The sequence below is a fragment of the Panthera leo genome, chromosome E1, assembly GCF_018350215.1.
Source record: "Panthera leo isolate Ple1 chromosome E1, P.leo_Ple1_pat1.1, whole genome shotgun sequence".
NCBI lineage: Eukaryota > Metazoa > Chordata > Mammalia > Carnivora > Felidae > Panthera > Panthera leo.
The window spans coordinates 34,520,686-34,548,665 of record NC_056692.1 but is presented as its reverse complement, the minus strand read 5'-3'; the positions used below and the strand labels follow the sequence as shown (position 1 = coordinate 34,548,665).

Sequence of the window (27,980 nt, the reverse complement as noted above, 5' to 3'; positions counted from 1 at the left end):
TGTGCGGCAGTGGTGACCCCCAGCGGTCAGTGTGGGACTTGAACTTGGGCTCGGGCAGACCCCGCTGGGCAGCCTCAGCCCGGGGCTGGGGGCCGAGGGCTCTGGGGGTTCGATTTTGGTAAGGGGGCGGGGTTGCTGGTGTTTGGAGGTACTTTTGTACGCGCTGAACTTTCCTAATTGTACTGGATCTCGCCCTGAATGTCCCACTATGAGCACATGAGCATCAGCGTGTCTGAGAATGCACTATCATCTCGCCTTAAACCTGCCCCTCCTCCTGACTCTCCTGTCTATTAATAGCACCACCGCCCTCCTGTCCCTCGGGCTCCAAACCCAGGAGTCATCTTCCACTCCTGCCAGCACTGGGCTGGGTGCCTGGTCCGGCCCCTCCTCGCTCTGTGTTCCCTCTTCCATCCTTGATACTCATGGCCACTACCCAGTCAGCCGGCCTCTTACCTGAGCGACGGCTGCCCTCAGCAATGACGCTGGGCCAGACCTGGGTACGTGCCCAGCCCCCTCCACTGACTGGCTGTGTGGCCTTGGGCGAGTTACTGAACTTCTCTGAGCTCAGCGTCCTCAGCTGTAAGATGAGGATGGTAATCACAGTGCCTGCCTCCTAGAGCGTTGCATGAGTTATATGATAGGATGGACGTAAATACCCTGCCACATAGGACATGCTCAGTGCACGTCAGCTGTCAGAGACCCTCCTCCAGTCCAACGCCCCCATTTCACAGACCAGGGACCCGAGGCCAGAGAGCTGGAATGAGAACTAGCATCTGGTGTTGCGTTCCAGGTGTCTTTACAGCATGCGACAGAGCAGGGGGAGCGGAAGTTCCTGGAGTCTACAAGCTTCCCCACCACTGCCTCCGTCATCGCATTCCAGAACCCAGAACCAAAGGCCACCTCCTGAGTCCACTGGTCCCATCCACTGGCCTCTAGGGGCAGGTCCACCTGGGTAAGTGTTGAGGTCACTCAGTCATAGCAGGGATCTTCTGGAATGAGACAAGGCCAGGTCGCATCCAGTGGTCATGAGTCAGGGCGACCCATCTGCGAGCCGGTGAGGGAGGTTGCCCAGCCTCAGGGCTGCTGGACATGCAGGGGCGTGGCCACATGGGGGGGGGCGCCTCCCACTGCCCCGCCCTCACGTCTCTCTCCCAGCTCACACTCACCCCCAAGGGGTCCCCAAGGGGCCTTCACAGCAGGCACCCCCCCCCCAAAGGGAGGTGGGCCGGCTGACTCAGCCGGCTTTCCATCCAGACCCGCTTTCTCTGGAGGCAGATACTCTTAACAGTCACTCCATGAATGAGCCCCTGGAGCCCATAAACTTGAAACTGAGGGTGGGAGCCCTATTCTGGGGAGAGATTTTCAAGGGGGACTTTTACCCCCAAAGAGGCGGCAGACCATCCAGATTCAAACGTGGGCCTGTCCCAGAATCTCTGGACGCCTGCTGGGTAAGACAGCCGTTCTCCAGCGGGTGCGCGTCTGCTCCTGAGACATCTGGCAATGCCAGGAGACATTTTTGGTTCTCACAACGGCATGTGCTACTGGCATTTGGTGAGTAGAGGTCAGGAGGCCGCTAAATACAGAGAGGTCGCACAAGAGAGTCTCCCCCTGCCCCTCGTGTCCGGGGAGAGAGACCCTGGTCTCGGAGTCCTCTGTCCGCTGGGGAAGCCCCTGCCTCACCACTGCCTCGAGGGTTGAGGAAAGCAATGCAAACGTAGGACCCGGGACCAGGCCCACCTCCTGCCCTGTGTTGTTAGCAAAGGACCTTCCTGTCCTAAGGCCTTTTCTTGGCCTGGGACAGCCTAGCTCTGCCTAGGTGGGCAGAGGGGGGATGGGCACACATCCCGACCACCCTCTCACCGTCACAGAATTTTCTGCAATGCTTTTGGTGTTTCTGCTCTACCCTGCCTGGGGCAGAGTTTCTAGAACAGTCCATCCGGTGCTCACTTAAGCCTTTCAACAAAGAAAAAGCAGGCCATGGAAGGAGGAGCTCGCCCTCCTGGCATGTAAATTGTGTTGGAACCTGGGCACTCACCGTTTCTGCTCTCAAGCCTTGGGTCTCCCTCGGTCTCTTTTTAATCCATCCGCCCACCCCCTTCGCTTGCACTTGGGGGGCAGAGAGAGGGGAGACGACCGGAGGAAAAAATCCTCAGACTCAGCAGGGAGACCCCAGGCGGAGAGGAGGATTTGTGTCGGAGGAGCCCTGTGCAGAGGCAGGGGGATGACCAAGAAGACCTTTGAAGGTGGTGTGGAGCTGAGGCCAGGAGCTGGCCAGCTCACTTCAGCTGGCACCTGCCCTTCCTTCAGCCTCAGCGGCCGTGGGGTCAAGTGTCTTCGCTACAAAAACTGTTCCCAAATAAGGCGCTGCCGTCTCCCCTGAGACGGGGCCGGGGTGCCCGGATCAGAACCCTTACCCCCTGGCCAGAGCTCTGCTTTGCTGGTCCACCTGACTCAGGTAGAATAGCCTATGGGATTGCGTTCGAGGAGGGTGGGTCAGGCCAGTTGAAAGAGTGGGACCCTGTGACCCCCTTTCTGGAGGCCTCTTGTTGAGACTGGGGGATCCAGGGGATTCAAACCACAACCACCCCTCCCCTTCCCCCCACCTCTGGGTCTCAGCTTAAGGCACCTGTTCAATGTGGTGCGAGGAGGGAGTGGGTGTCGAGGGCAGACAGGGCACCACCACCTTCCAAACCCCAGCAAAGGTGTCAGGCTGGGATGTCTGTCTGGAAGCCCAGCTGACCAGAGGGACAAGCCCAGACTTGCAGCTGTTCCTGAACAGGAAGCGGCCCGGGGGTGGGGGGGTGGGGGGGGGGCAAGCACTGAGGAAGGGCGGAGGCCAGACCCAAGGACTTCAGACAGGCTGAGTACCAGTGAAAGGGCCTCACGAAAGGGTCTGGACCATTCTCCAGGTAGGAGCACTCTCCTGCCACAGGAGTCTCTTCTCTGAGGACACGTTTTTGTCTTAAGTTGGAAATTCCTTGCTGATGGTGGGGCACCCCGACTTTTCCCTTTTCTTCTGTAGTTTTGCTGTGCTGCTGGCACGCCTGGGAAACTGCCCACCTCCTCCCAAGCGCCCCATGCTCCTGCCTTCCCAGGGGTGCTGAGGCTGTGGACCATCCCACCTCCGACATCTTCTGTGAGGGCTCCTTGGCTGGCCAGGGGCATCCTGCCCAAGGTGTGATCCCATCAGGAAAGTTCTGGGCTCTGGCCCCTAAGAAGGGCCGGGCAGCCTGGTCGCTGCTTCGAGAACCCTCATCCCTCTGGCTGTTCGCACTCGCATCCAGCTTTCGCATCCAGCTTTCCCGCCATTCTCCACAGCCACAAGCCTTCTGCCGTCCTCCTGCCCCCACCAAGCGTGGCTCCCAGGCCCTTCCTCCGGCTTTGCACTGGGCCCTCTCTGCTGCAGCTTTGTGCAGGAGGCTGGGCAAGGACGGAGGAACACTGAACGGCATGCGGGTGATTAGGAGTGGTCTTCCAGACCCCAGGGGGGTGAGGGGCAGAAGCCACCTATGGAGTCTGTTGGCTGTGGTTTGGGACATTCATAACCACCTGACAAGGGCCCTGGAGCAACCCTGAACACTCTCAGGCGTCGAACTCCCCAGGCCCGAGGATGGCAAATGCTGTCGCGAGATACCACTGTCCTCCAGACCCGTGTGTGTGTGTGTGTGTGTGTGTGTGTGCGCGCGCACGCGTGCATGGGGGGCCTTCTGGTGTAGAGCACCTGCAGGCCACGGAGGAGGCCGCAGCAAGGGACCTGGCTCCCAGCCCACCCAGGCTGGCCTCATCTCCTCCTTGGGCCTGCCCCCATTAAGCTTCAAGTCTCACTCTCCCCCTTGGCCACCAAGAGGACCCAACAGCTTCTTGCAACCACCTTTGGTGGTGGTGGTGCGGGTGGGAGCGGCCCTAGGCGGTCCCGATTCCTACCCTTTTGCTCCTGATGTTTAGAACCGTGGGGTGGAAAGGGATCCTAGAACTCATCTTGCCCAACCCTGTCATGTGACAGAAAACTGAGGGCCACCTGAAGCTGGTGGCTCCTCAGAGCAGTCTGAGACGGGGGAGTCCGGGTTCCCCGGCACAAGGTCCCTCGTCTGGATGCCCAAGGGCCAACCCCAGCAGTGGTGTGGGCTTGGAGTCGGAGTCCAGCCACACAGCCCTCTTCCTCTAATCCTCACCCCCACCGCTCCCCCTTTTCAGCAGCAGTTATAAAATCCAGGAAACAAATGTGGATTGATGGCCTATAAAGGGCTTAGTTAGTGCTGTGACCTGCTGAGTTATGTAACTCCCATTTATTATTGGCCTTGGCTGAAGTTTCTATTGAAGCAGCTCCCTAAGCTGACTCCGTGACATTTCCTTTAGCCTTATTCATAGGTGGCCACAGCAGAAATTCCTCTGTGACTTCAAAGGCCAACCATCAGTGGCGTGGATGCTTTCAAAACCCCCCTTCTTTAATCCCTTGGGCCAATGTTCCTCTCGCCCGTATGAACCCCCCGCTCACCTCAGCGGTGGGCCCACCTTGCCTTCCCTTCGGGTCCCCAGCCTGTGGGCTGCCTTGGTGGGGAGGCTGAGAAAAGGGGTTTTCCTTGACCCCGGTGAATGAAAGAGCAACTCAGGGCTGTTGAGAATCAAGAGGCAGCCTCGTAGAAAGAGCCCTGAACTAAGGGTCGAGAGTTCTAGTCAGATCTCTGCTATCGGCGTAACAGCCACTCTGGGCCCCAGCATGCTTGTTAGGAACGGGAAGTGTTTACCTTATCTGTACAAGGTGACCCGCCCCCCCAGTAGGCACCTTCCTTGGTCTGGGTTGGCCTGGGATGAGGGGCTGGCAGTCTTTCTCTGGGTGCTGACACACGCGAGGCTAACACCAGCGCGATGCCACCTTGTGTTCGAAAGGGAGCAGAGCCCAGCCTCTCTTTCAAGGCAGCTTTCCAGAACAAGTTCATTTCCCATGCCCCCACCCCTTTTCTGCTCTGGGCGGAGGGGGGGGGGGCGTACTGGGAAGCCCAGGACCCAATTGTCAACGCCCACTTCTTCTCCCCCAGGTGATGCCAGAGAGGCCCCAGGGAGAGTCTCTCTGAAGGCTCACCTGCCGTCCTAAAGTAGACTCTTCCCAGGTTCAAGAAGGAAAAGGTAGACGCTCCAGAGAAGCACGGCACCCAGAGAACTCAACAATTTCTGTCTTCTTTTTATTTAAAAAAATATTTTTTTAAGTGTTTACTTATGTTTGAGAGAGACACACACACAGGGTGTGTGTGGTGGGGGGGTGGGGGGGTGGGGAGGCAGAGAGACCCAGACAGAATCGGAAGCAGGCTCCAGGCTCCGGGCGGTGAGCACAGAGCCCGACATGGGGCTCGAACCCAGGAGCCACAAGACCCGAGCCAAAGTCAGACGCCCAACCGACTGAGCCCCCCAGGTGTCCCTGTCTTCTTAGTTAAGACAATAGTCCTCCCACTCACAGAAGTAATGCCTTGACGCCTCAGAGACAAACTGGTGCATCGAATGAAGCGGCTGGTTTGTACCTGGTGGTACAGGTTATAGGAATTCCCTCCATCAAGGGTCTGGCGGGGCCTGAAGGCTACTACTCATCCTCATAACTGAAACTGCACGTGGTACAAATGACTTGCCCCTAGAGAGGTGTCACCTTGGAAGAAGCCTTGGAGTTCATCCAAGCCAAGCCACGGCTCTTAAAGGAAAACTGAGGGCCCAAGGCAGGAGATGACTTTTAATGGATCAAAGGGCAGAGAGGGGCTAGAATGAACAATTTTGTATTGCGACTTGGCTTTTGAGATGCTGACTTTGGGCTCGCGTCCTATCACGCCAGAGGGGTCTTTGGAAGAGAGGGCTGTCCCCGGGGCCCCAGAAACAGGGCCTCAATATGGGGCAGAATGGTCTGATAAACCCTCAGTTGGGCAAAGCCCAAGACTCTAGATCAAGTCTCTAGATCAGCCCAGCTGCCCGGAGGCATCTGCCCAGTTTCTGCCAGGCTCCTCTAGGAAGGGCAAATGCTGGAGATGCCACTAAGCAGTGGCGTCTTTTCTGGTTAAAAACAAACCAAACTTCTGGGGTGCCTGGGTGGCTCAGTCAGTTGAGCGTCCGACTCTTGATTCCGGCTCAGGTCATGATCCCAGAGTTGTGGGATCGAGTCCCGTGTCAGGCTCTGTGCTGACAGCATGGAGCCTGCTGGGGATTTTCTCTCTCCCTCTCCCCCGCTTGCTCTCTCTCGCTCTCTCTAAAATAATTTAAAAAGTTAAAAAAAAATAAAAAAGTCAAACTTGCTCCTGTTTCCCTATTTACAGTCCCAGGTAACCTCCCCAACACAGAAATGTAGACTGCCTACAAAATAAAAAGCCTGTGTCCACAGAAGCAGAACAGGCCAACAACAGGTGGCAAAAGGCAGCAGCTGAAAGTTCGCTCTGGGACCTGTCCCTCACCTGGGCTAGCCAAAGGTAAGGGGAAGCATGCTCCATAAAAAAGGCCAACAGGGAAAGAAGCTGAGGCCTCAGTGGGCGAAGGATACAAATGCTGGGCTGTTAGTGGTACTTTACATTATCTCACTTAATCTCCAGCAATGCTGTAAATGAGGTATCATTATTACAATACTCCGGATGAGGAAATTCAAGTCTTTGAAAGACTGCCCCACTCTCTTTGGGTGTGTCTGCACTGGAATCGTCCTGCAAAAATCCTAACAGATGTGCATCTGATGTTGTGCATCTGATGTGCATCTGATGTTAATATTTTGTTTAATTCTGTATGTCCGCTCCCAACCCGTGTATATGCGGGAACTGGGAATTTCATTCTTCCCATAAAGCAACAGATATTGGGAATAAGTATGTTTCGGTGGCATCCAAAAATGTCAACCTTACCACGGTTTTCATGCTTCAATCTTTCCCTCAGGGTGCCTGCACAGGATGAAATGAACTCTTCGATGCGAAAGAGAATATGGGTCTCCTCCGCTGTTGAATTTTCATGGAACACCCCTTGTCCTTAAATTGGGGAGGGCAGAGCAACGAGAAAGGTATTCACCGAAAGGTCTGATGTAGGCCCATGTTACCTGTGCTTCCTAACCCACTTCTTTTAGGACAGACAACGTCTAGAACACTGCTGGACTGGAAATAAGAATACGCTGCATTGGGGCACCTGAGTGGCTCAGTCAGTTGGGTGTCTGACTTCGGCTCAGGACATGATCTCACGGCTCGTGGGTTCGCGCCCCGCATCGGGCTCTGTGCTGACAGCTCAGAGCCTGGAGCCTGCTTCGGATTCTGTGTCTCCCTCTCTCTCTGTTCCTCCCCTGCTCGTTCTCTGTCTCTCAAAAACAAATAAACATTTAAAAAAATAATAATAATGAAATAAAGAAACAGAATGGGTAAGTGACTAGTGAAAGGTCACAAAATTAGGCAACAGTAGACCCAGAATTCACACCCAGGTCTGGCTTGAGATCTGGTTCTTCTCTCAACACGCCTGCGGTGGCCTCGAGGGTGGAGTCGTCTGGTTACAGCCTCAGTGAAGACCCGAAGCCTTTACTTCTGTCAGCTGGACCTGTTTACCAATGGGCAAAGGGCCCCTCCCAGGGCCAGCCAGGCCTCTGGATCACCTCATTTACTTTTATGAGTAAACACCTTCAGAAAGTGCTATTAGATGTTACGCAAATGCAGGCTAGTCATGGTAACATCTGAAGGGTCGGGGCTTGTGTGTGTGTGTGTGTGTGTGTGTGTGTGTGTGACAAGACAGCCTGACCGAGTGGGAGACGAAATATCCCCTTTACACTCTTAAGGTAGCAGTAAGTTCAAAGTACCCTAAGCTTCCAGTATCCATGAACCAAAAAGTACAGAGTAATGGGCTGAGCCTGGGGTGATCACGCCTGCTGGTGGGTCACCATGTGCTGCTAAGAACCAGCTAAGAATGAATGAAGCTTTCTGCTCCTGGAAAACAGATGTGTCTGAATCCAGATGGGCTTGAGCTCCTCTCAAGCAGCTGTTCCCGATGGAAGGAGCAGAATCACCCGGTATCTGTTTTTCCAAATACTCCAATAGAATAGGACACTTCTGACGGGAGAGGAAGAAGGAAGCAATTTCTGGAACAAGCTCGCGGGTGAGCCTGCCCGTACCCCTGCCCTCCTCCCCCCCTCCCCCCAGCCTGGCGGGGGGGTGGGGGGGGGGTGGGCAGAGCTGCAGCTCCTACAGGAAGTTGCTGGTGCCCTAAGGCAGGGGCTTGGTGCTCTGCCTCTCCTTTGGGCCTCAACTCAGATCAAATCACAAGTACTTTTTGTCTGTGGCTAGGAGCCAGTGTTCTGCTGGGACATAAAGTCGACGAGTGTCGTTCTGATAAATTGGACATTTTAAGAAATTAAAATATCTGGGCCTCCCGGGGGACTGGGCAAAACCCTGGGTGTGCAGGCAGGCGGGTATGGTTGGTATTTGTACAGACAACAGACCAAGGCCAAAGAGCCAGAGTCACGGAAGCAGAGGGGGCTGGAGCCAGGGCTTTTTCAGATCACCTGGATACACCACCCTCCTTTAACATGTGACAGACCGAAGGTCCGCAGGTGTTATTCCTCAGCAGAAGCCACACATCACACTTTACCTGTGACGCCTCACAGATGCCTGGGTCCAGGCCCAGCAGAGTCCAGTTCAGTATTCAGGGGTGGAGTTTTATGCCTTTATGAGTGTTTCTGGGGTGCCACGTTAAATAAAGTGACTTGCCCAGGGTCACCGTAGGGGTAGAGCTTGGACAGGTCTAGAGACTTCTTTCCCACTGTATACCACCCAAGTCTCTAAAGGGAAGGAGTTTAAAACCGAACTGTATTGGGGTGCCTGGGCGGCACAATCTGTTAAGTGTCCGACTCTCTGTCCCGGCTCAGGTCATGCTCTCACGAGTTCCAGCCCCACACAGGGCTCTGCGGTGACGGTGTGGCACCTGCTTGAGATTCTGTCTCTCCTTCTCTCTGCTCCTCCCCAGCTTGTGCTCTCTCTCTCTCTCAAAATATGTAAATAAACTTAAAAATAAAACTGAACTATATTATTATGAGTATTTAAGACATTCCGAGAAGTCCCTCACTGCAAAATCTTTCCTAACAAATTGGCCACTGCAGAAAATTAAGCCCGTGCCCTTTGTGGTCACCAGGGCTCTCCTGCCTACACAGAATGGGAGAAGCCTGGGGGCCTGGTGAGGGCGAGCTCGGGGCTTAAGCAGTCTCTCTCCATGAGGGCCTGAAAGACAGTTTCCCCACAGGGTGGGACTGCCGGCCACAGTTCCCGTGATGAGGACAGTGTTCCAGTCCCGTTCCCCCAACAAAAAACTACAATGAACGTGTCCTTTCCTGTGCTGCTCCCCTGGCTTCTCACCTGAAGCCTGGCTGGCTCAGTAAAATGTCTGAATGAGGCTGAAAAGAATTCATCAGTTTCCAAAACAATGACTTGGCAGGCCCCGGAGGACTGAGGGGCAGTTGGGGAAGGTCCTGTCAAGCAGGAATGAGCCAGGCTATTAGTTATACTCTAGGGCATCCAACCTCAACTGGATGGACGGCTGTGCCTTCACCGAGTGAACTGTCCTGTTAATATGCTGATCGGGGCTACTTTTACCGTCACGTCAGAACCCCGCGTTTCTTGTAAACAAAATACACCGGATTGGACTGAATACCACTGCACTGAATGTGGGTTCACATCGTGCTACCACATGATTAGTTTTATAATCATCCTTCCTTCCAGAGTCTCTCCCAAGCAAATGGGTCACAAGTAAGCACACTGTATTATTAACATCTACATTACAGCCTGCCTCTCGTTACTGAGTCAACCTGGCAAATGGTATGCCTTGTATCATGCGTGGGTTGTTACTCAGCACGCCCACATTTCTAGAAAGCCCTATTGTCTATTACTCACATCTCATTTGAACATGTGAGCCGAGCAGACATGTTCTTCCTGCATTCCCCACTGCTCACCTTCAGTCAGTGTCAAAGGGTGACAGTCCTCACCCTCAGAAATGCCCTGTGTGATGGGGGGAGATGATTAGACTGTTGAATAAAAACCAAGTCCAGACCCCTAGGAAAGGCAAAAACAAAACAAAATACACTGGACCTCATACGTGTTTCATATACATATTTATATATATTTCATGTACAAAGTTACATTCCGAACCCCAGGGATTCCATAATAGAAATAAATACCGAAATAACTACATTGCTAAGTGAGCTTTTTGCTCATAGAAATGAAGCCTCAGCCTCTAAGAGACAACAAGTGGGACACTCTAGAACCCATTTCTCAGATTATAGAGGCCAGTAAAAGTCTGGATAAAATGTCTAGGACAAAAAAACAAATTCAGAACATAAAATGGTTAAAATATATTCAAATATATTGAGAAATGTACGACAAAATTAATAATAAAAACTTAATTTTTTAAGAGAAAGAAGAAGACATTTAGTGTTACAAAACAGCGTCACCCTGTTAGAAAAGCACTGATGATTTCCACATTTAATTCTCTCTTCTCTACTCTTCCCATGTTACAAACGGGGGCCAAACGAGTCCCTTTCTCAACATGATCAATTAAGAAGAGCCCTAAATCTGGTGGAGTCCTTTGGTAACGGTCATAATACTCACAAGGAAATAAATATTCAGTTCCACAGCATTTGCAAGAAAGACGCACATTCTTTAGGACAGTTAATATTATGAGACAATTGTTTTGCTTTGTTTTGTTACTAAGGCAGCCTATGTTAAAGGGTCTATTCTCAAATGTAGTAAGACCTTTACAAGAAATGAACAATACAGCAACTGAGAGAATGTATTTTCATCTTTTCTATGCAAACACACTTCATTTGAAAAGTTATGTGCTGCATACTTTGTGCTCAAAATGTTTTACACTCTCAACAAGCTGCATCTATTAAGATATCCCTTCCTGTTTAAAAAATGTAGATCCACACAGGTTGGAGACAAACACTCTCAAAATGGTGTAGTTCTTCAAGAACATTCTCCCTTTGCCTCCCAGGGATTTTAACCTGCATTTCATAGTAAGCATCGGGTTGGGGTATGTGATACTGACATTTGTGTAGATTAGCAATGGTCGAGCGTCGGCAACTTCACATGGTTCAACCTCATACATGACCCGCGCATAACAAAATGAGAAAATTCTCGGGTATCCCTTATTTCTTCCAACAGGGGCAATACATGTATTTTTTACATGGAGAGACCAACCCGAGGTATTCAAGCCTCTTCTCTACCCTCGAGTTGGAAGCTATAGGCAGTGTGCACCAACGCTTCGCTGCTCGCAAGAGGCTTACATTTTGGTTCTTACCAAAGTGAATGTTACCACCTTGACCAAAGTGAACGTTACAAGAATATAAACCTATTGTTGGGGAAAGGGAGGGGAAGGGGAGTAAAGTGATCTGCAGAAGATACTTAAACGATATTACAATTATATAAGGACAAGCCCTTAAAACAAATTGTACAACCATTTCTGTACTCTCTCTAGTCCCTGATGTTAATTAACAGGGCCACAGATAATCTGACGGCTTTAGATAAAATAGCTACACCCCTATACTAAAGCCAGTAAGAACAATTAGAACCACTGTAACATGTACGCATTTTTCATCTTTTAACTCCTGATTTCCTAAATTACATTTGATCACACAAACGTGTACAAACTGAACAGCAAGTGGGGTCTGACTCTGGGATGTTTATTTCTTGGGATTAAAATTCCCAAACACTTTGGTGTCTCCTTTTTGTGAATTTATACAATTCCTCCCCCAAAATGTTGTAATGACGTGGGGATTTTTTTAGGTAGTGCCCAAAGTGGCTCAGATTTAAAATAAAAATATAGCTGAACGCTATGAAAAGGGGGCCTAAGTTTTGGTGCCTTGAAAAAGTGACTAAGTATCTCGAGCAAAAAAATCAGCCTTTCACTGCAGCTTTTGCCAAAGGGGGTTCCTTTCTCCCGGCCGTCTGAAGTGGCCACCGCTTCATCGTGTACACGATGTGCTCACAGACACATCGTGGCGCAGGGGATCCAAAGGCTGCCTCCGGCTCATTAAATCCCACGTATTTATCAATTAGCTGAATCACGTAGATGCTTGAGGACAGCGGCACGCTTTTTACAAATACCTCTGCGTGGCAGCTCAGAAACAACCAACACCCGGTGCTTCCGACCACTTACACAGTCTGAGACCTGTGTTTGCTTACTTTTCCTTCAAGCACTCCTTCTGGGGATCGGAGGCCCTTACTCAACAGGTTTATATTTTTAAAATAACACTTAAATTTCCATTTAGCTTTGCTTAAAGAAATGGTAAATCACGCATTTTTTCAAGAAGCTCGCGAGGGGGAGAACTGCAGCGTGATGGTCTTTAAAAACTTATTAAACAAGAAAATCCGTGAAACCCGGACTCAGCTTTTGAAATGGGTGTTATGAGTAAAAAGATAAACATGTCAACTCTTACTTTACGGTATCTTGGCCTTGTCTTCTTCCCCTTCATCGCCTTCCTCTTTGCTGGTGGCATTTTCATCTCAAAAGGGCACAAAAGCTTCAAGGTGTCACTTACATACAAAACATCAAGTGCTAGTTGTTCTGTGGTTCTACACAGAACCAGAGAAAATACTGTTTCTAATCAAGTCCCTCCTTCAGTTCACAGGCCACTGTATCACGGCTGCTGCTTTACTCTTGTGAACCGGCAAGAGCAGTCCCAGCACAACTGGTGAACAGGTGAATGTTTTACCTGGAGAAACCTTCCCCAACCACCACCATCCATTGATACAGGAACCCAAAACACAATTTCCTTAAAGACAAATCCTCCCACTGCTGAAGCGATCTTCTGAGCCGTATCAACGATAACCCTTTCCGACATGTCAGTATGAAAACGAGGGAGACTAGTCTCAGAAAGAATCATCATCACAATATCCAGAGAGCAGGCCTCATAAACTGTAGAGCTCTAATAAGTCAGAAACAGGAATCTTTTATTTAAATAGTGTAGTCTTAATTTCTTCAATATAAAACCCCCCCCAAATCTGATGAAAACAAGGTTTTATATACCATATATAAACAAGATTTGTCAGATTTGAAAGTGAAAGTAATTTACAATTAGCTTTTAGCCCCCTGGGACACTTAGAGACCTCCTGATAATCCACCTGATACTAGTTTGTGTCAATTTTATAATACACGGGGAAGACTATAATTGTACCAAATGGTCTAGTTCCACTTATCAAGTGTTCCCATGGATGCCATTATTAGCGACAGCTCAAAAGTGACCCCATCAAACGAAGTGAGTGACATCAGCTGTGGCAGACTGAACCACATCTGGATTGCTTCCTAGAATTCAGTTTGCAGAGAGTAAACATTCTTTGATTTGTTCATAACGTACTGAAATCGCCCGGAACACTGGTGCAGTAAAACAGCTAGTTCCTGTATTGTTACGGGAAGGACAGGTCTTGTGATAGAAAGTTAACAGGAAAAAAAAATGCTCACACATTATGTGGTGAAACTGATTTCACAAAGAGAGCATTAAATTAAGGGGAAAGGGAAAATAAACCATGCAGAAGAGACAGCTTCCCTGTCTCCACCGGTTTCCTATGTGCTCACTCATTGCCGTACAGCACTTGCCACACTATCAGGTGACTCCTTTCTGCTTTGGCGACAGAAGGTTCAAGTGGAAGATCCTCTCCAAGAAGTTCTGATTCTCCACCTTCATCACCTGGGGGGCGATAAGGAGACTCGGGTTAGGTGGAGCATGGAACACGCAAGCCCATGTACAGGTCTGTGAACGGTGTGCACAGAACCCGGCTGACTCCGCTTCCAGAGCACACAGTACAACACATACCCTGGGTCAGAACCTTCACTCGCCCAGCTTCTGAAAAGGCGAATTCATTTTTCAGACCACAAGGATAAAAGTGAGTTCACTATACTACATTGGAAACTCACCCCAATACGTCTGCACGCTGACATTAACAGAAATGAGGAGAAGCCAAGAAGCCAAAGCCATCCAACCCTCTGTCGATCCAAAGGGACAGGGTCTACTCTCATTTATTTCAAACTGAGAAGTGAGACTAAATGGGACTATAAATGTGAAAGCGTGGAGATGGCGCCCACGCACCCAAACTAGCTACATCCAAACAACCCCTGCTTGTCGTCGGTGACAGTAAAGCTCTCCCATCAGAGACAACCCATAAGAGCACACAGAAACAGAAACTGCCTGTTTCACATACTCCTAGCAGTAGGAGACAGCAGATTCGCCACTCACTGTACTGAGATACTGAGTTTTTGGGTTTTTTTCTGTTTTTAAGATTTTATTTTTAAGCAATCTCTACACCCAACATGGGGCTCGAGCTCGCAGCCCTGAGATCAAGAGTCGCACGCTCTAACGACTGAGCCAGCAGGGCACCCTGACACTGAGCTTCTTCAACCCATGACTGTCAAGTTTAGGACAGGTAGTGAGCGGACAGTGTGGTGATGAAGAAATGCGACTGAAGTCACAGACAGGCTATAGGTTCTCCCAGAAATAGCTAAGTGAGCTCGAGAAATGAGGTCCTGATCAAAGACACTGCTCTCCAAGGCCCCGTGCAAGCAAACCATACTCCTCTCTCCAAAGGTGCATCATCAGGGGGCGCCTGGGGGGCTCAGTCGGTTAAGTGCCTGACTTCAGCTCAGGTCATGATCTCACGGTTTCTGAGTTGAAGCCCCGAGTCAGGCTCTGAGCTGACAGCTGAGGGCCTAGAGCCCGCTTCCGATTCTGTGTCTCCCTCCTTCTCTGCCCCTCCCTTACTCACGTTCTGTCTCTCTCTCAAAAATAAACAAACATGTTGGGGCGCCTGGGTGGCTCAGTCGGTTGAGCGGCCGACTTCAGCTCAGGTCATGATCTCGCGGCCCGTGAGTTCGAGCCCCGCGTCGGGCTCTGTGCTGACAGCTCAGAGCCTGGAGCCTGTTTCAGATTCTGTGTCTCCCTCTCTCTGACCCTCCCCCATCCATGCTCTGTCTCTCTCTGTCTCAAAAATAAATAAATGTTAAAAAATAAAAATAAAAATAAACAAACATGTAAAGAAAATAAAAAAAAAAACAAAAACAAAAGCAAAGGTGCATCAGCGGTGTTGCTGCAGCAGAGCAGGGCTATTCTAACCAGCTGAACAACTGGTCTCACGGCACAGGCTCTTTGGCGGAACCCTCCCTACTTCTGGCCTCAGGGGCCAAGACACACCGCCCACCTGCTGTAGTTCTGTCACGTGTCTCCCCGGAACGTCAGCGGGGCAAAGAAAACATCGCTACCATCAGCCGGGAACAGGGACGGGAACAGGGACGGCGGAAAAGCACCTCAAGGTTTGCATGTTTCTCTGCAGGCCAGACTCTCCTTTACCCACCTCCTCCCACAGCAAGGTCAAACTGTGTGCTGGGGCATGCTTTAAAAGACTCAAGACACGATCTAAGAACGTAAAAACTCTGGTCTGGTTTTTACATTTAAAAACGTTATGCTAGGGGTGCCTGGGTGGCTCAGCCGGTTAAGTGTTCAATTGTGGACTTTGGCTCAGGCCATGCTCTCGTGGTTGGGGAGTCTGAGCCCTGGGTCGGGCTCCATGCTGGCAGCACGGGGTTACAGAACACAGTGGAAACCGAGCTCCCAGAACCAACGACTTACCCATTCGGAAGTCAATGTAGCCCTCTCCTCCACTGATGACGAGCATAGACTTCAAGGACGTCTGGCTGCCAGGCTCCTGTGCAGATGGCCCTGCTCTGTCACCTGTTAGATCTGTGCCACCACTGCCACTTTGTGGACTGATGACTTGACCTATTTGTGCCAGAAAAGAAGTGACTATTACTTACCACGGACTGGGGTGGGGGAAGGCTCATTTTCTCTGAATATTTTCAGAAAGTTGAATAAAAAGGTAAATATATTATGATACAACCAAAGTATTGGGAATGCCAGAAGCCTCTACATGATCAGAAAACACCTATAAGAGTCATAAGAACCCAATTTGAAAATCTAAGTAGAGCCATTTTGCGCCAAAGCAGGAATGGATCCAAATCCATTATGAGACCTGTGTATGGCCAGGCAGGCCTTAGCTGGCTGCTTCAGAGTATTACAATCTACATCGTTTGATCTGAGGGGCTCCAGAAAAGGTACATGTGCATTTGTGTAAGACACTGGAAAAGGTCTTCAACTTAAGTGCTAGGAGTTTGGATATTCATAATTAATATTTAAATGTATTTCAAATCCATGGTTTTCCTCTCATATTTAAGAAAAATACATCTTATTTGTAATTTAGATTAGGCAAATAAATTACTAGTACATGTGCCATTTACTCTAAAGTTTAAGTTGTAAGGTCGAATCTTTGAGCATGAAATGGGACAGAAACCCTAGGGGGAAAACTTCCAGGCATGGGTCCTGCTTGCAGGTGGTCAGTCACATCAGTTTAGTATCGTCAGTGGGCAGAACATTTGTCACCGGATATCACCACTACGCCTCTCACCTACATGGTGCTTTATAGTTCTAGAGCACTTTCATTAATTTTCACCACAAGTGAGGTGAGCAGAGCAGAGATCAGTCACATCCACTTAGGAAATGAGGACCAGAGGAGCACCTGGGGGGCTCAGTTGGTTGAAGGTCTGATTTCGGCCCAGGTCATGATCTCCTTGTTTGTGAGTTCGAGCCCCACGTTGGACTCTGTGCTGACAGCTCAGAGCCTGGAGCCTGCTTCAGATTCTGTGTCTCCCTCTTTCTCTGCCCATCCCCTGCTTGTGCTTTGTCTTTCTCTCTCTCTCAGAAAGAAATAAACATTAAAAAAATTCTTAAAAAAGGGGGCGCCTGGGTGGCTCAGTCGGTTAAGCGACGGACTTCGGCCCAGGTCATGATCTCACAGTTCGTGAGTTCAAGCCCCTACCATCAGGCTCTGTGCTGACAGCTCAGAGCCTGGAGCCTGCTTCAGATTCTGTGTCTCCCCCTCTCTCTTCCCCTCCCCTGCTCACGCTCCATGTCTGTCTCTCAATAATAAATAAACGTTAAAAAAAAAAAAATTAAAAAAAAAAGGAAATGAGGACCAGGCGCAGAGGTTAAATGACCTGCTCAAGAGAACTACGTGAGCAGCAAGGCAGGGACCCCTAGCCTGCTGCTCTTTGCCACAATAGTGCTACAGGCACTGGAGTGTGTTCTCCATCCCTTCCTGTACACAATTCTGATGACAGGGGCTTCCTTCTAGCCATCTCCTTTATTAGGCCACGACCATTTCTGGTACCCTGCGGTGACAAAATAGTACCACTGCTTTTCAAAAGCAAGCAAGTCTCTTACATAAAAATCAACAAGTTCGTCTTGGGGGAGAGAGGAGAGATTCCAAAGCAATTTCATTCAAATATCCCTATAGTGCTTTATCCATTATAAAAAAACCTCCAATTATAGAACTTTTCATATAATATATTGGAATTATCTGTAATACCAGTACTTAGCATTAGGCTAGGTAGTGGACCAAGGGATAGAAATAATTACATGCAACTTCTCGACAGAATAATCTAACCCACCTGGGACTGCCACAAAGAATTTCACTGCGTCCCGGTGCCCGTGGAAGCAAAGCTGGGCATGTGCCATTGAACAATAGGGTATGAATGTCCCCGGAGTCACTTTATCGCTGTTTTCATCACCATATACGCGGATTACACTTCCAGGACGATTTCCTGGTGCTCCTGAGGTTTTATTTGCTGCAACAGAAAAACCAAATACCAAATATTTCCCCCTAGGAAACAGTGATAATGCAGGATGTTACTGGTTAATCCTTATGATATTATCTAAAAGCTACAGCCAGTTGAGATAAAAACAAGGGCAGCGATGCCAACTCAAGACAAAGCTGGGAAAAAAAAGATAATATAGCATGCTAGTTATTTTTAAGTACCTCAGTAAATGGAGTAGGGGATTTTGCCAGTCTAGCAATAACTAAGCTTACTTTTTAAACATATCTATTAATTAAAAAAAAAAAAGGCAACATTTAAAAAAAAACCAGATTTGAATCTTAGGAATGTCTATTTTATGTTGTTGTTGTTTTTTTAATCCCCATTTTAGAAGACTAACCAGTTACACAGTTTAAAGTAAATTTGTACATTTTTCAATAAAAATTTCATAGTCTACCTTCTGATTTTTCTCCCCTGTGGTAAGAATATCTCTCTTGGGAGGTGGGTGGTGGGTGGTAAAAAGCTGTGTTTAAAGGATCCAGCCACGACAATAAGGTGGCTTTTCTTTATACCAGACTGATGGTTTGCTGCATTATTTTAGAACAACCAGACTCACAAAACATCCCCATTCCATGGGCCAGTAAGTGAATGAAAGAAACATGGCTGGTAACAAGAGTAAACAATGGAGATTAATGACAGTTTTAAGAGATGTTTCGTGTTTTTACTGGAAGGAAAACAAAGTCCGAAAGAAAGTTCAGCTGCAACAAAAGATGATAAATACACTAAGCCGCTGAGCAGTAGTTTGGTGGCCGTGTAACAAATATTAAAAAACAAAACGGACAGGACACCTGCTGCGATGCAGTGACTGCGAGTGGATGGCATTTAAGAACATTCAAGAGGGCATCTAGAGCCAGAGGACAGCCTCCCAGTGGCCATCAGAAGCCAGGAAGAAGAGCTGGGTTCAGGATCTGCACTTACCCCTCAGCCCCAGTAAGCGTCCCTGGTGGAGGATTACGGCTACAGTGAGAGAGGAGGAAAGGGACATGGAGAGGCGCACGGCAGGGGACAACACCACCATGAGCCTCCACTCTCGCGGCTTCTCTTCCAGCTGCCAGCTTGGCACTCCAAGCTCCTGACTACACTAACAAAGTCCAGCTTGGTATAATACCAACACGAAAAGTTCTTACCAAAGCCTCTGTAGAATATCTCTGCTCAAAAAGGACAATTTGATTTACTGGGATTTTGCTTTTCTTAATTATAAAGCAATTTCAAAGAAGAAGAACTTAACAGAGAGCACTTTCTAAATGCTATTATTTCCCCTTTTCCTTTAAGAAATCCTGTTCAAGCAGCACCTGGGTGGCTCAGCTGATTGAACGTCCAACTTTGACAGCTCAGGTCACGATCTCATGGTTCGTGGGTTCAAGCCCTGCATTGGGCTTGCTGCTGTCAGCATAGAGCCTGCTTCAGATGCTCTGTTACCCACCCCCTCTCTGCCCCTCCCCTGCTCACTCTCTCTCTCAACACTAAAACTAAATACACATTTAAAACAAAGAAGAAGAAATCTTGTTCAAATGGCTTTGCTAAAATGGAACTCTCTTTTACAAAGAACTGAAATGAACTCATGTAGATTTATAAGTAATTACAGAAAAGACTGCTGGGATTAAGAATTTAGATTCTTCAGAGGCACGTGTATGGCTCAGTCGGTTAAGCGGCCGACTCTTCAGCTCAGGTCATGATCTTGCATTCTGTGCCGATGGTGCAGAGCTTGCTTGGGATTCTGTCTCCCTCTCTCTCTGCCCCTCCCCCTCTTGCTCTCTATCTCTCTCTCTCTCAAAATAAGTAAAAAGAAACAAAAAAGAAAAAGAAAACAAAAAAGAATTAAGGTTCTTCAAAAGCTCCAGATAAACCACCTTCCACACCTCCTGTCTGCCCCCTGAAGAAAGGTAGGGAAATTCTGGGATGTTTGTGTATGGACTTAGGGCACTTGTTTTCAAAACATTCCCTGCCCATGAATTCTGTAACACAAAAATGCTCACTGGATGAATAATCAATGTAATGGAACATAATATGAAAAACATACAATGTATACTTTGTTCACAAAAGTAACAATAATGAAACATAATCTAAAAAACATACAATGTACATTTTGTTCACACCATTTACACATACAGGAGAGAAGGCTTGTCTCCAGCATAAGTGCTTGCTTGCTGACCTTAGAAACTTCCCACAACATTTTCTAAACCTCAAATAAACCGAGTAGAAGTAAAGTAACAGCTGGAGATGAAACACCAGAATGATTCTAGGCACTGGTTCCGGATATTGATGTATTAACACTGGAAGAAAGCCGGACTCCGGACTCGAACCTTCTTCTAAAGGAGGAAATAGGACTGGGATTCCTGAATTGAGAAAAGGAGCTTCTTGCAATGCAACGTGTTTAGTTACAAATGTTGGTCCTGATGCAGGGACACTGGTACTCGCTACAGTTTATAAGTTTTGTATAAGTAACGAAAGGACAATAGTTAGGTCTTTGTCACCGGCTTGATTTTCTGAATTACCACAGATTTGCCAATGCCAAAACCATTCCTTCTGCCTGAATTCTGGACACAACTACCTCCTGCAACTCTTCTGTCTGTACTGTGGCATTCAGCTAAAAATATACTTACTTTCTGTCAATGGGATGGAGATAATGACACCATTTCCTGTCCCCACCCACAAACGATTGCAAGACACCATAAGAGCTGTGATCCTCACAAACGAGAAGCCCAGTTTTCCAGTACCTGTAGAGCAGGGGGGAAAATTTTTATTGAGAAACTAGAGCAAATGATGTTTTAGGTTCCAAGCCCCTCACAGAATGGCTGGATTAACACAAGAGACGGGAATGTCGACCAGAGCTGGTTGGATGTTTCCTGAAGGTGCACATCAAAGCACATTTTCAATGGGCTTTACAACACCTGTCTGATAATTCACGGCTAACGAAAAAAGAAAATTCGAAGAGTGGCTGACATCAAATTACCATCCAGAAAGAAAATTCTGTTGATCAGGAGGTAGGACACAAGATTTAATTAGGGAGCTGCAAAATCCAAACTCCAAACGAAACCAAACCCAAAATAAAACAAAACACAGTGGGACACCTGGGTGGCTCAGTCGGTTAAGCAACCAACTCTTGACTTCAGCTCGGGTCACATCTAACAGTTCGTGAGTTTGAGCCCCACATTGGGCTCTGTGCTGACAGTGCAGAGCCTGCTTGGGATTCTGTCTCCCTTTCTCTCTGCCCCTCCCCCTGCTCAATATCTCTTTCTCAGAATAAGTAAAAATAAACTTTAAAAAAAAATTAATAAAACAAAGAACAACTCAACAAAAACAGAGTTTGCTAGATTGGAAAATCAAATGTCCTTTGTTTTTATAAGCTGTAAGAGTTCTGCTTTGCCTTAAATTTCCTTGCAGAGATAAAAACAATCTTAGTCAAAACGTGTATTCTTTCCTTGTTTACATACTTCGATTCTGCAGCAGTTTAGAAATTTTAGGTACCACAGACACATAATGTAGGGAGATGGGATGTACTTTTTCATTTGAAGGGAATTTCTACGACTGATCTTATTTTCTGAGACTTGAAAGAGTAACTCATAAATAGGTAATAATACATTGAAGACAAATAGCATTTAGTCACTCACAGGATCTACTTATAGGAACCGAGAACATGATCACAGAGCGTTAGAAGTTACAAGGAGCCTTAACGACCATTCAGTCTAAGCTAGAGATCTTTAACCTATAGTCATAGTATACCCTGAAACTGGCTTGTGTTTATGACATTCCTAACCATCACAGAGTGCTAAATTAGGCTACAGCAGGGAACAAGCCAGCGATGGTCCCTGCCTTTCATGGGCTTATGGTCTTTGGGGGAGAGAGACAATGAACAAGAATCAAATAGTAAATAGTATTGGTGCAACCACAATAATGATAATCCCATGAAGAAAAAGTAGGAAGAGGACCTTAAATCAAATTAGAAGATCAGGAAAGGTCTGTCCTGGATGTGACATATATGCTATGACCTGAAAGCCAAGTAAAAAGGGGCCAAAAAGAACTTCTCAGGCACAGTATAATAGCACACGTGGGGGACCTGAAATGGGCAAGAACTTGGTGAGCTTGAGAGTGGTCCAAGCCATGGGACCAGTTCTTCGTGGTGGTGTCACAAAACGTCACCTCACCTAAAGGCAGGAATATTCTAGAAGTGGCTGGCATTACATAAGTATGTCATGGTGGTCTTTGCACATTGGTTACTACGCAGAGAACAGACTGGAGTGGAAACACAGAGACCGGTTAGGAGGTTCATGGATATCCAGGGGGGTAAGGAAGACAGCCTGGCCTACAGGGATGTGATGGTAGAGATAAAGAAGTAACTGATTTAAGGTATTTTTGGAGGCAGACTTGACCAGCTCCCAGTGATGGATTAGGTGTGGGGAACAGAGGGGAGTCAAAAATGATCCCAAGTTTCTGTCAAGGACCACGGAGCACATGGGGCATCTGCCTGGCATGTCCAGTGATAATGGCTCACTAGTCCTGAGGCAACTTATCCATTGGCTCTACCTAGCATCTGAGACCATTTAAAAATAAAACATTTTCTCCAACCGATAAAGATAGAATGCTTTGGAAGCTTACCTAACATTTTGCTTACATAAGGCTCAATGTCCACATCCTGTAGGTGTTGATAAGTATGTGCATGATAGAGACGGAGCGTGGAATCCAAACGAATGGAGACCCACACTCCGTCCCCCACCCACGCAAGCTGCCGCACCTGGCTCTCCTTCCTGGGGTGCGCGTCAAATGATTTCTAGGAAAGATTGTTCAATCACAATGTTACTTTGATTATGTAAGAGTTCGTGTTTAAAAACTGAGCTAATTTACACAACAATCTGACAGACTGAATATTTTAAAAGAGGAGCCTAAATAGCATTTACTAAATAAATATGATTACTCTTACATACACACTTTTCTTACTCCAGACTACAAAACAAAACAAAGAACAAACAACGGGTGCTAGATTTCAGCACTGTGTAGGGATCAACTTGCGAAAGGAATACTGGCATATCCGGACTCTGTAACAAGTCCAACAAAAAGGCTGAATTTGATCTCAGGATTTTGTATCGTCGTAAAGCAAAGCATGAAGTAAGAGCCTGTTTATAATTAAACAAAAAGGAACCTACAATGCTGCCTGTGCGTGTGTATACCTGCATGGAGGAAACGGATTTGGGGGTAAAGAAACCCACCAAGTGATTAACTTTGGGACTTCCAGGGAACAGAGTCGGATTGGGAACAAAGGAATAAGGACTTTGACCTTAAAATTTTCCTGCTGTTTTCCTTTTTTAAAAATTATTAGAATGAATTTACGTATTGTGGCCAAACTTGTAAGAAAGCAATGCCGAGAGGTTTTTATTTTCACAACAAATTCCCACTGCAATCTTATTTCTCAGTCTAGGACACATAGAGAGGGGTCTGCCTGCATACATGTGGGGCGGCGGAGCCTGGAGAAGCCTCGTCCCAAACAACCCACACAAAATTAAACCTATCAAGAACCCTGTGTCCAAATCATACACATATGTATTCATAGATATTCAGACACACATTTAAACATTCATGTGTGGGGGCGCCTGGGTGGCTCAGTCGGCTGAGCGGCCAACTTCGGCTCAGGTCGTGATCTCATGGTTTGTGGGTTCAAGCCCTGCGTCGGCCTCTGTGATGACAGCTCAGAGCCTGGAGCCCGCTTTGGATTCCGTGTCTCCCCCTCTCTCTGTCCCTCCCCTGCTCATGCTCTGTCTCTCTCTCTCTCTCAAAAATAAATAGAAACATTAAAAAAAATTAAAATTAAAAAATAAAAATTAAAAAAATTCATGCGTGCATCCTCCTTCCTAAAAAAACAAAACAAACCACTTCCCACCACAGTCGTAAGTGGCAAGAGAGATGAAGTAACACAGAAAGCTAAGGTGTCGTCCAATATCATCACTCAAGTGTCCTAAAACACACAGACTCAGAAAACAGTTTCTGAAGAATCTAAAAATAATTAGAGTCTTAGCGTCTTCAGAAAATACGAATTCAGTAAGTACTGGAAGCGTGCATGGGTTCACTTACCTCTATTTTCATAGCCTTTGGCTGAACCACATAGATTTTGTTCCTATAGCCACACCAGACTTTGTCATGGACCACAGTCATGCACCGAATAGAATGGTGAGGCCGTCCAAGGTCCAACAGGTGGTAGTTTGACAAATCCCACTGCCCATCTTTAAAACAAGAAATGGATTATTAGTTAATGCACATCACCTTTTCCTCAATTTTAACACAAGAAACATTCTATTTGCGTGAATTGATACATTTATTGATGAAGCACCGCAAAATACCATGTAGTCACTTTATCTTTTCTTTGCAGAGACAGACTCTCATTCTGTCTACTGCAAAGTTGGGAAAGAGATGTCACAGGTCATCTGGTCCTGTGAGCCACCTGGTGCCTGGATCTCCACACTAACAACAGCAGTGATGGGATAAATCAGCAAGAAGTTATCTGCTTATAATAATAGTTTCAGAATTAGAATGGAATAATTATTATTCCATATTATTCCACTAAGAATTAGTATAATTCTTTGGATAATATCTCTCTCACTCACTTGCATTTTGATGTTTCTTGGGTAGATGTTAAGGACAACTTGTTGCTAACACTTTAGGAATTATGCACATAGTCATTTTAGTGATGACAGAAATACAAATGGGAATCAACCACTGTAAGCTTGCTTTGTAGACCTTGCTTGAACTACTTCAGTGAAAGAAAACATACTGCCTCACAAAGCAGCTGTTGCATTTTGCAAAAGCTATGAATTGTCGGAAAAAATATTCCCCATGCCTGACTAGCTCAAGTCTGCCTCCTTGTATATAATCACCCATTAGTCTGTAGTTTTGCCCAATGGAAATAGAATAATCCAGTCCCACTTTTTTGTTACTGCCCTATGTTTTCTCCTCTCAAAATTAATCATTCTTGCCATGTGCTCTGTACACATCCCAATTTACAGACCCTTCATCCTAACTCTGCCTTGTCCGTGTTCCTTTAACATGTTGTTTGTCTACCAGAGTGGGGCAGGATTATCACCAGCCCTGTCCTGCACATGGATTTCTACGAGGCTTAATATGTTCAGTAACTCAGGGGCATCCGGGTGGCTCAGTCAGTTAAGTGTCCAACTCTTGGTTTCCACTCAGGTCCTGATCTCACGGTTTTTGAGTTCGAGCCCCACATCGGGCTCTGCATTGGCAGCTTGGAGGCTGCTTGGAATTCTCTCCCTCCCTCCCTCTCTCTGCCCATCCCCCACTTGTGCTCTCTCTCTCAAAATGAATAAATAAACTTAAAAAATAAAAAGATGTTTAGTAACTCATACTGAGCTTGTGGTCAACCGTTAGGTACTTTTCATTCTTCAGACATGTTGCCCCCCTTTTTACTCTTCTGAACCCCAATGCAGAACTTTGTATGTAAACATATTACATGTATTTTGTCTGTTTTCTTACTATAATTTTGGATTCAGCTTGCCAAAACATTTACTACCACATTTTTTCTAAGCCTTCGTACTTATTAGCTGACTGTGGCGTGAATAAAAGCCTCTGTGCCTCCACTTTCCTCACCTATGAGGATGACAACAGGACCCTCCTCAGAAGTTGCTGTGAGGATTAAGCTCACACAAAGTCTACAAGGGTCGGAGCAACGTAAAACTGAGCGCCCTCACTCTCTGACGATACGGAGTCATTAACCAGCAATCTCTAGGGACCGGTTACAAAGACACCCAAACATCATCTACCCCACATTTTCCCAAGCCCAGAAGGATAGGAGACTTTGGGAAAAGCCCTGCTAAAATCTGAATTCAGTGTATCTATGTTTATAGAATATTCTCCTGCTCTAGCAATCTAATTTCTACCTAGAAAATGAATGATCATTTTGGCTGATACATGTACCAAGGAGTCAGGAAGTATCGCAGGCTCAATTCCCTATTTTCTTTAACTTAAGGCAGGTTTCTGGACCTCCACCAGCCCCTGTCTGCTGATGACAGATATACTGGTTGTAAAAAGAGGAAGGATATAAATAACATGACATGAAAATGATTACACCATATCCAATTAAAAACTTAAAAACTTTCCAAATCTAAGTGGTCGTAAATTAGTTTTTAAAATATTGAAAAAGAGAAAGCATTTCCTCTCCCTAAACTTCTCCTAATTAAGTATACTAACGAGAAACAGGTGCCTCCATATCACATTATGCAAGAGCACCTTGAAACGATAAACTATATGCACGCACATATCTACTAAAGTCATACACTGTTAGCACTCAGTTTAAACCCTTACTCTTTCTCCTATTAAGTATCATTTCTTTAAAACAGAGCTAATCTGCTAGAAAATGCTTTTGCAAAGCAACAGATTAGTGCACACTCTATATTCGTAACAACTCACCAGCTCCTCTGTGAAAGATTGCGAGGGTGCCGTCAGCCAGGGCCACTAACACAATCCCTTTCACATGTCTGCGAACAGGAAACGGGGTTTCAGAGCGCTCCGTGTGGGAATGTGGGAGGTGCCACATGCTACTGAGCTAGTAGTTCAGAGGCTCTCAGAGGGCCAACCCATGATAGACAAGGAGCTTACACCAGAACCCAAATAATACACTCTTTTCTATTTTTAAGTAATTTCTACACCCAACGTGGGGCTCAAACTCACAACCCCGAGACCAACAGATTGAGAAAGTCTTGCTATGAAAATGTCAGCTGAACTAAATAAACAGCCTGTGTGGTGACTCGGTGGTTTTACTTTCTGGCCCAAGCTTTTCTCACTGCAAAAGGTCCACAGACCAGAGACAGACTCCTTGAGTGGACTTTGGAGTTTTTGATAGTCAACATATGGAAACAGGCTAGTGAATCAGTGCCCCAATCAACATATTCACAAAGTACAAAGTATAAAAAGTATCCTAAAACAAACATAAATAGGTTCCAGAGTACTAAAGAGCTCACACTATGGTGAGGAATCAACCTGGCAAGTTTCACTTAAAGCTCTACTTAAGAACTATTTTACTTTCGGGGCACCTGGGTGGCTCAGTTGGTTGAGCATCTGACTTTGGCTCAGGTCATGATCTCGCAGTTTGTGAGTTTGAGCCCCACGTCAGGCTCTGTGCTGACAGCTCAGAGCCTGGACCCTGCTTCAGATTCTGTGTCCGCCTCTCTCTCTGCCCCACCCCGATTGTGCTCCGTCTCTCTCTGTCTTTCAAAAATGAATAAACATTAAAAAAAAAAAAAAAAAGGACTATTTTACTTTCTAGTAAGAGTCTGAATCTCATTCGTCTTCTCTGACTCCATGAAGAGGGTTTAAAAAAAAATCTGGATACTGACTTAATCGTGAAGCACATGTCAGCTTTAATAGTCTTAAAAGATAGTTTATATCAAAATACATATTTGTACAAGGAAGAATTTCTAAAATAAAACTTACACAATACTGAGAATCGAATCTTTAAGTTTAATGGAATGGAGGCATCCTCTCCACTGGGCTACAGAAGAGTGCACATACAGACTGCAAGAGCAAAATCAAGACTGGTAAGGCACAGAGAACATCAAGTCGCTGCTTACATCTCACAATGACCACAAAGTCCCTTTAGGAGGAAAGAAGAATTACCACAAAAATCTTAGGAAATAACAAACAGCAAGAGTCTAATGCAGAGAAATCAGCTGCTTGAGCAAACAGAAACACAGAAGAATGAAAAGCCAGAACTAGAATAACACATGATTGGTTAGTTTCAGGTTACAACATACTTCAGGATCCTTGGCTAACCTCCTTTTTAAAAAATTACCTTACTTTTCTACCACACGGAACTATAACTGTCTGATAACAGTCTGGTTTATTACATCAGAGAGTGGCAAGCTATGCCCCGCAGGCCAAATCTAGCCCTTCATCTGCCTCAGTACAGTGTGCAAGATAAAAATGGTCTTTACATTTTAAACAGTTGGGGAAAAAAAAAATCAAAAGAGTATTTTATGACATCTGAGACATGTGAAACTCAACCTTCAGCGTCCGTGAAGTGTAACTGAAACACAGCCACACTCATCTACTTATGCACGGTCACGGCCATGGCTGTTTCTGTGCCACCACAGTGGAGTTGAGAAGTTGCTACAGAGATTATATGGCCACAAAGCCTAACGTATTTCTTATCTGATCCTTCATAGAAAAGTTTGCTGTCCCTCCATCTTGTAGTATTAGACCCCTATGGAAAAGACGCACTAGTGACCTTGCTTGACCTGCAGGCAAGCACAATTTTCTGAATCTCCGCACAGCACTAGAATGTGAATAAGCTATGTAATGTTAGTTAT

At 46.7% G+C, this 27,980-nt stretch overlaps 1 protein-coding gene and 1 long non-coding RNA gene across 7 annotated transcripts in view; one reads left to right on the top strand and one right to left on the bottom strand.

Annotated features, from left to right (window-relative positions):
• Positions 1-797: 797 nt before the first annotated feature.
• Positions 798-7,180, top strand: LOC122206667. 2 transcript variants are annotated; one of them, XR_006196546.1, is made up of 3 exons: positions 798-952; positions 6,291-6,440; positions 6,889-7,180. It is a non-coding gene; the product is annotated as an uncharacterized LOC122206667 (long non-coding RNA). The 2 variants fall into 2 exon arrangements; XR_006196547.1 differs by lacking the exon at positions 798-952 and adding an exon at positions 2,879-2,909.
• Positions 7,181-10,074: 2,894 nt separating this feature from the next.
• Positions 10,075-27,980, bottom strand: part of SPAG9 (sperm associated antigen 9) — a 132,089-nt gene continuing 114,183 nt past the window's right edge. For 4 of the 5 annotated variants that reach the window (XM_042917270.1, XM_042917273.1, XM_042917272.1 and 1 more), the window contains 9 exons: positions 27,106-27,186; positions 26,083-26,150; positions 23,734-23,882; positions 22,267-22,438; positions 20,274-20,387; positions 18,589-18,627; positions 17,467-17,643; positions 15,593-15,742; positions 10,075-13,660 (listed from right to left, as the gene is read on the bottom strand). In XM_042917270.1, the coding sequence (XP_042773204.1) occupies positions 13,545-13,660; positions 15,593-15,742; positions 17,467-17,643; positions 18,589-18,627; positions 20,274-20,387; positions 22,267-22,438; positions 23,734-23,882; positions 26,083-26,150; positions 27,106-27,186 (1,066 nt within the window). In that variant the 3' untranslated portion in view covers positions 10,075-13,544. The remainder of the gene's footprint in view (positions 13,661-15,592; positions 15,743-17,466; positions 17,644-18,588; positions 18,628-20,273; positions 20,388-22,266; positions 22,439-23,733; positions 23,883-26,082; positions 26,151-27,105; positions 27,187-27,980) is intronic. The other variant, XM_042917271.1, reaches the window with a different exon arrangement.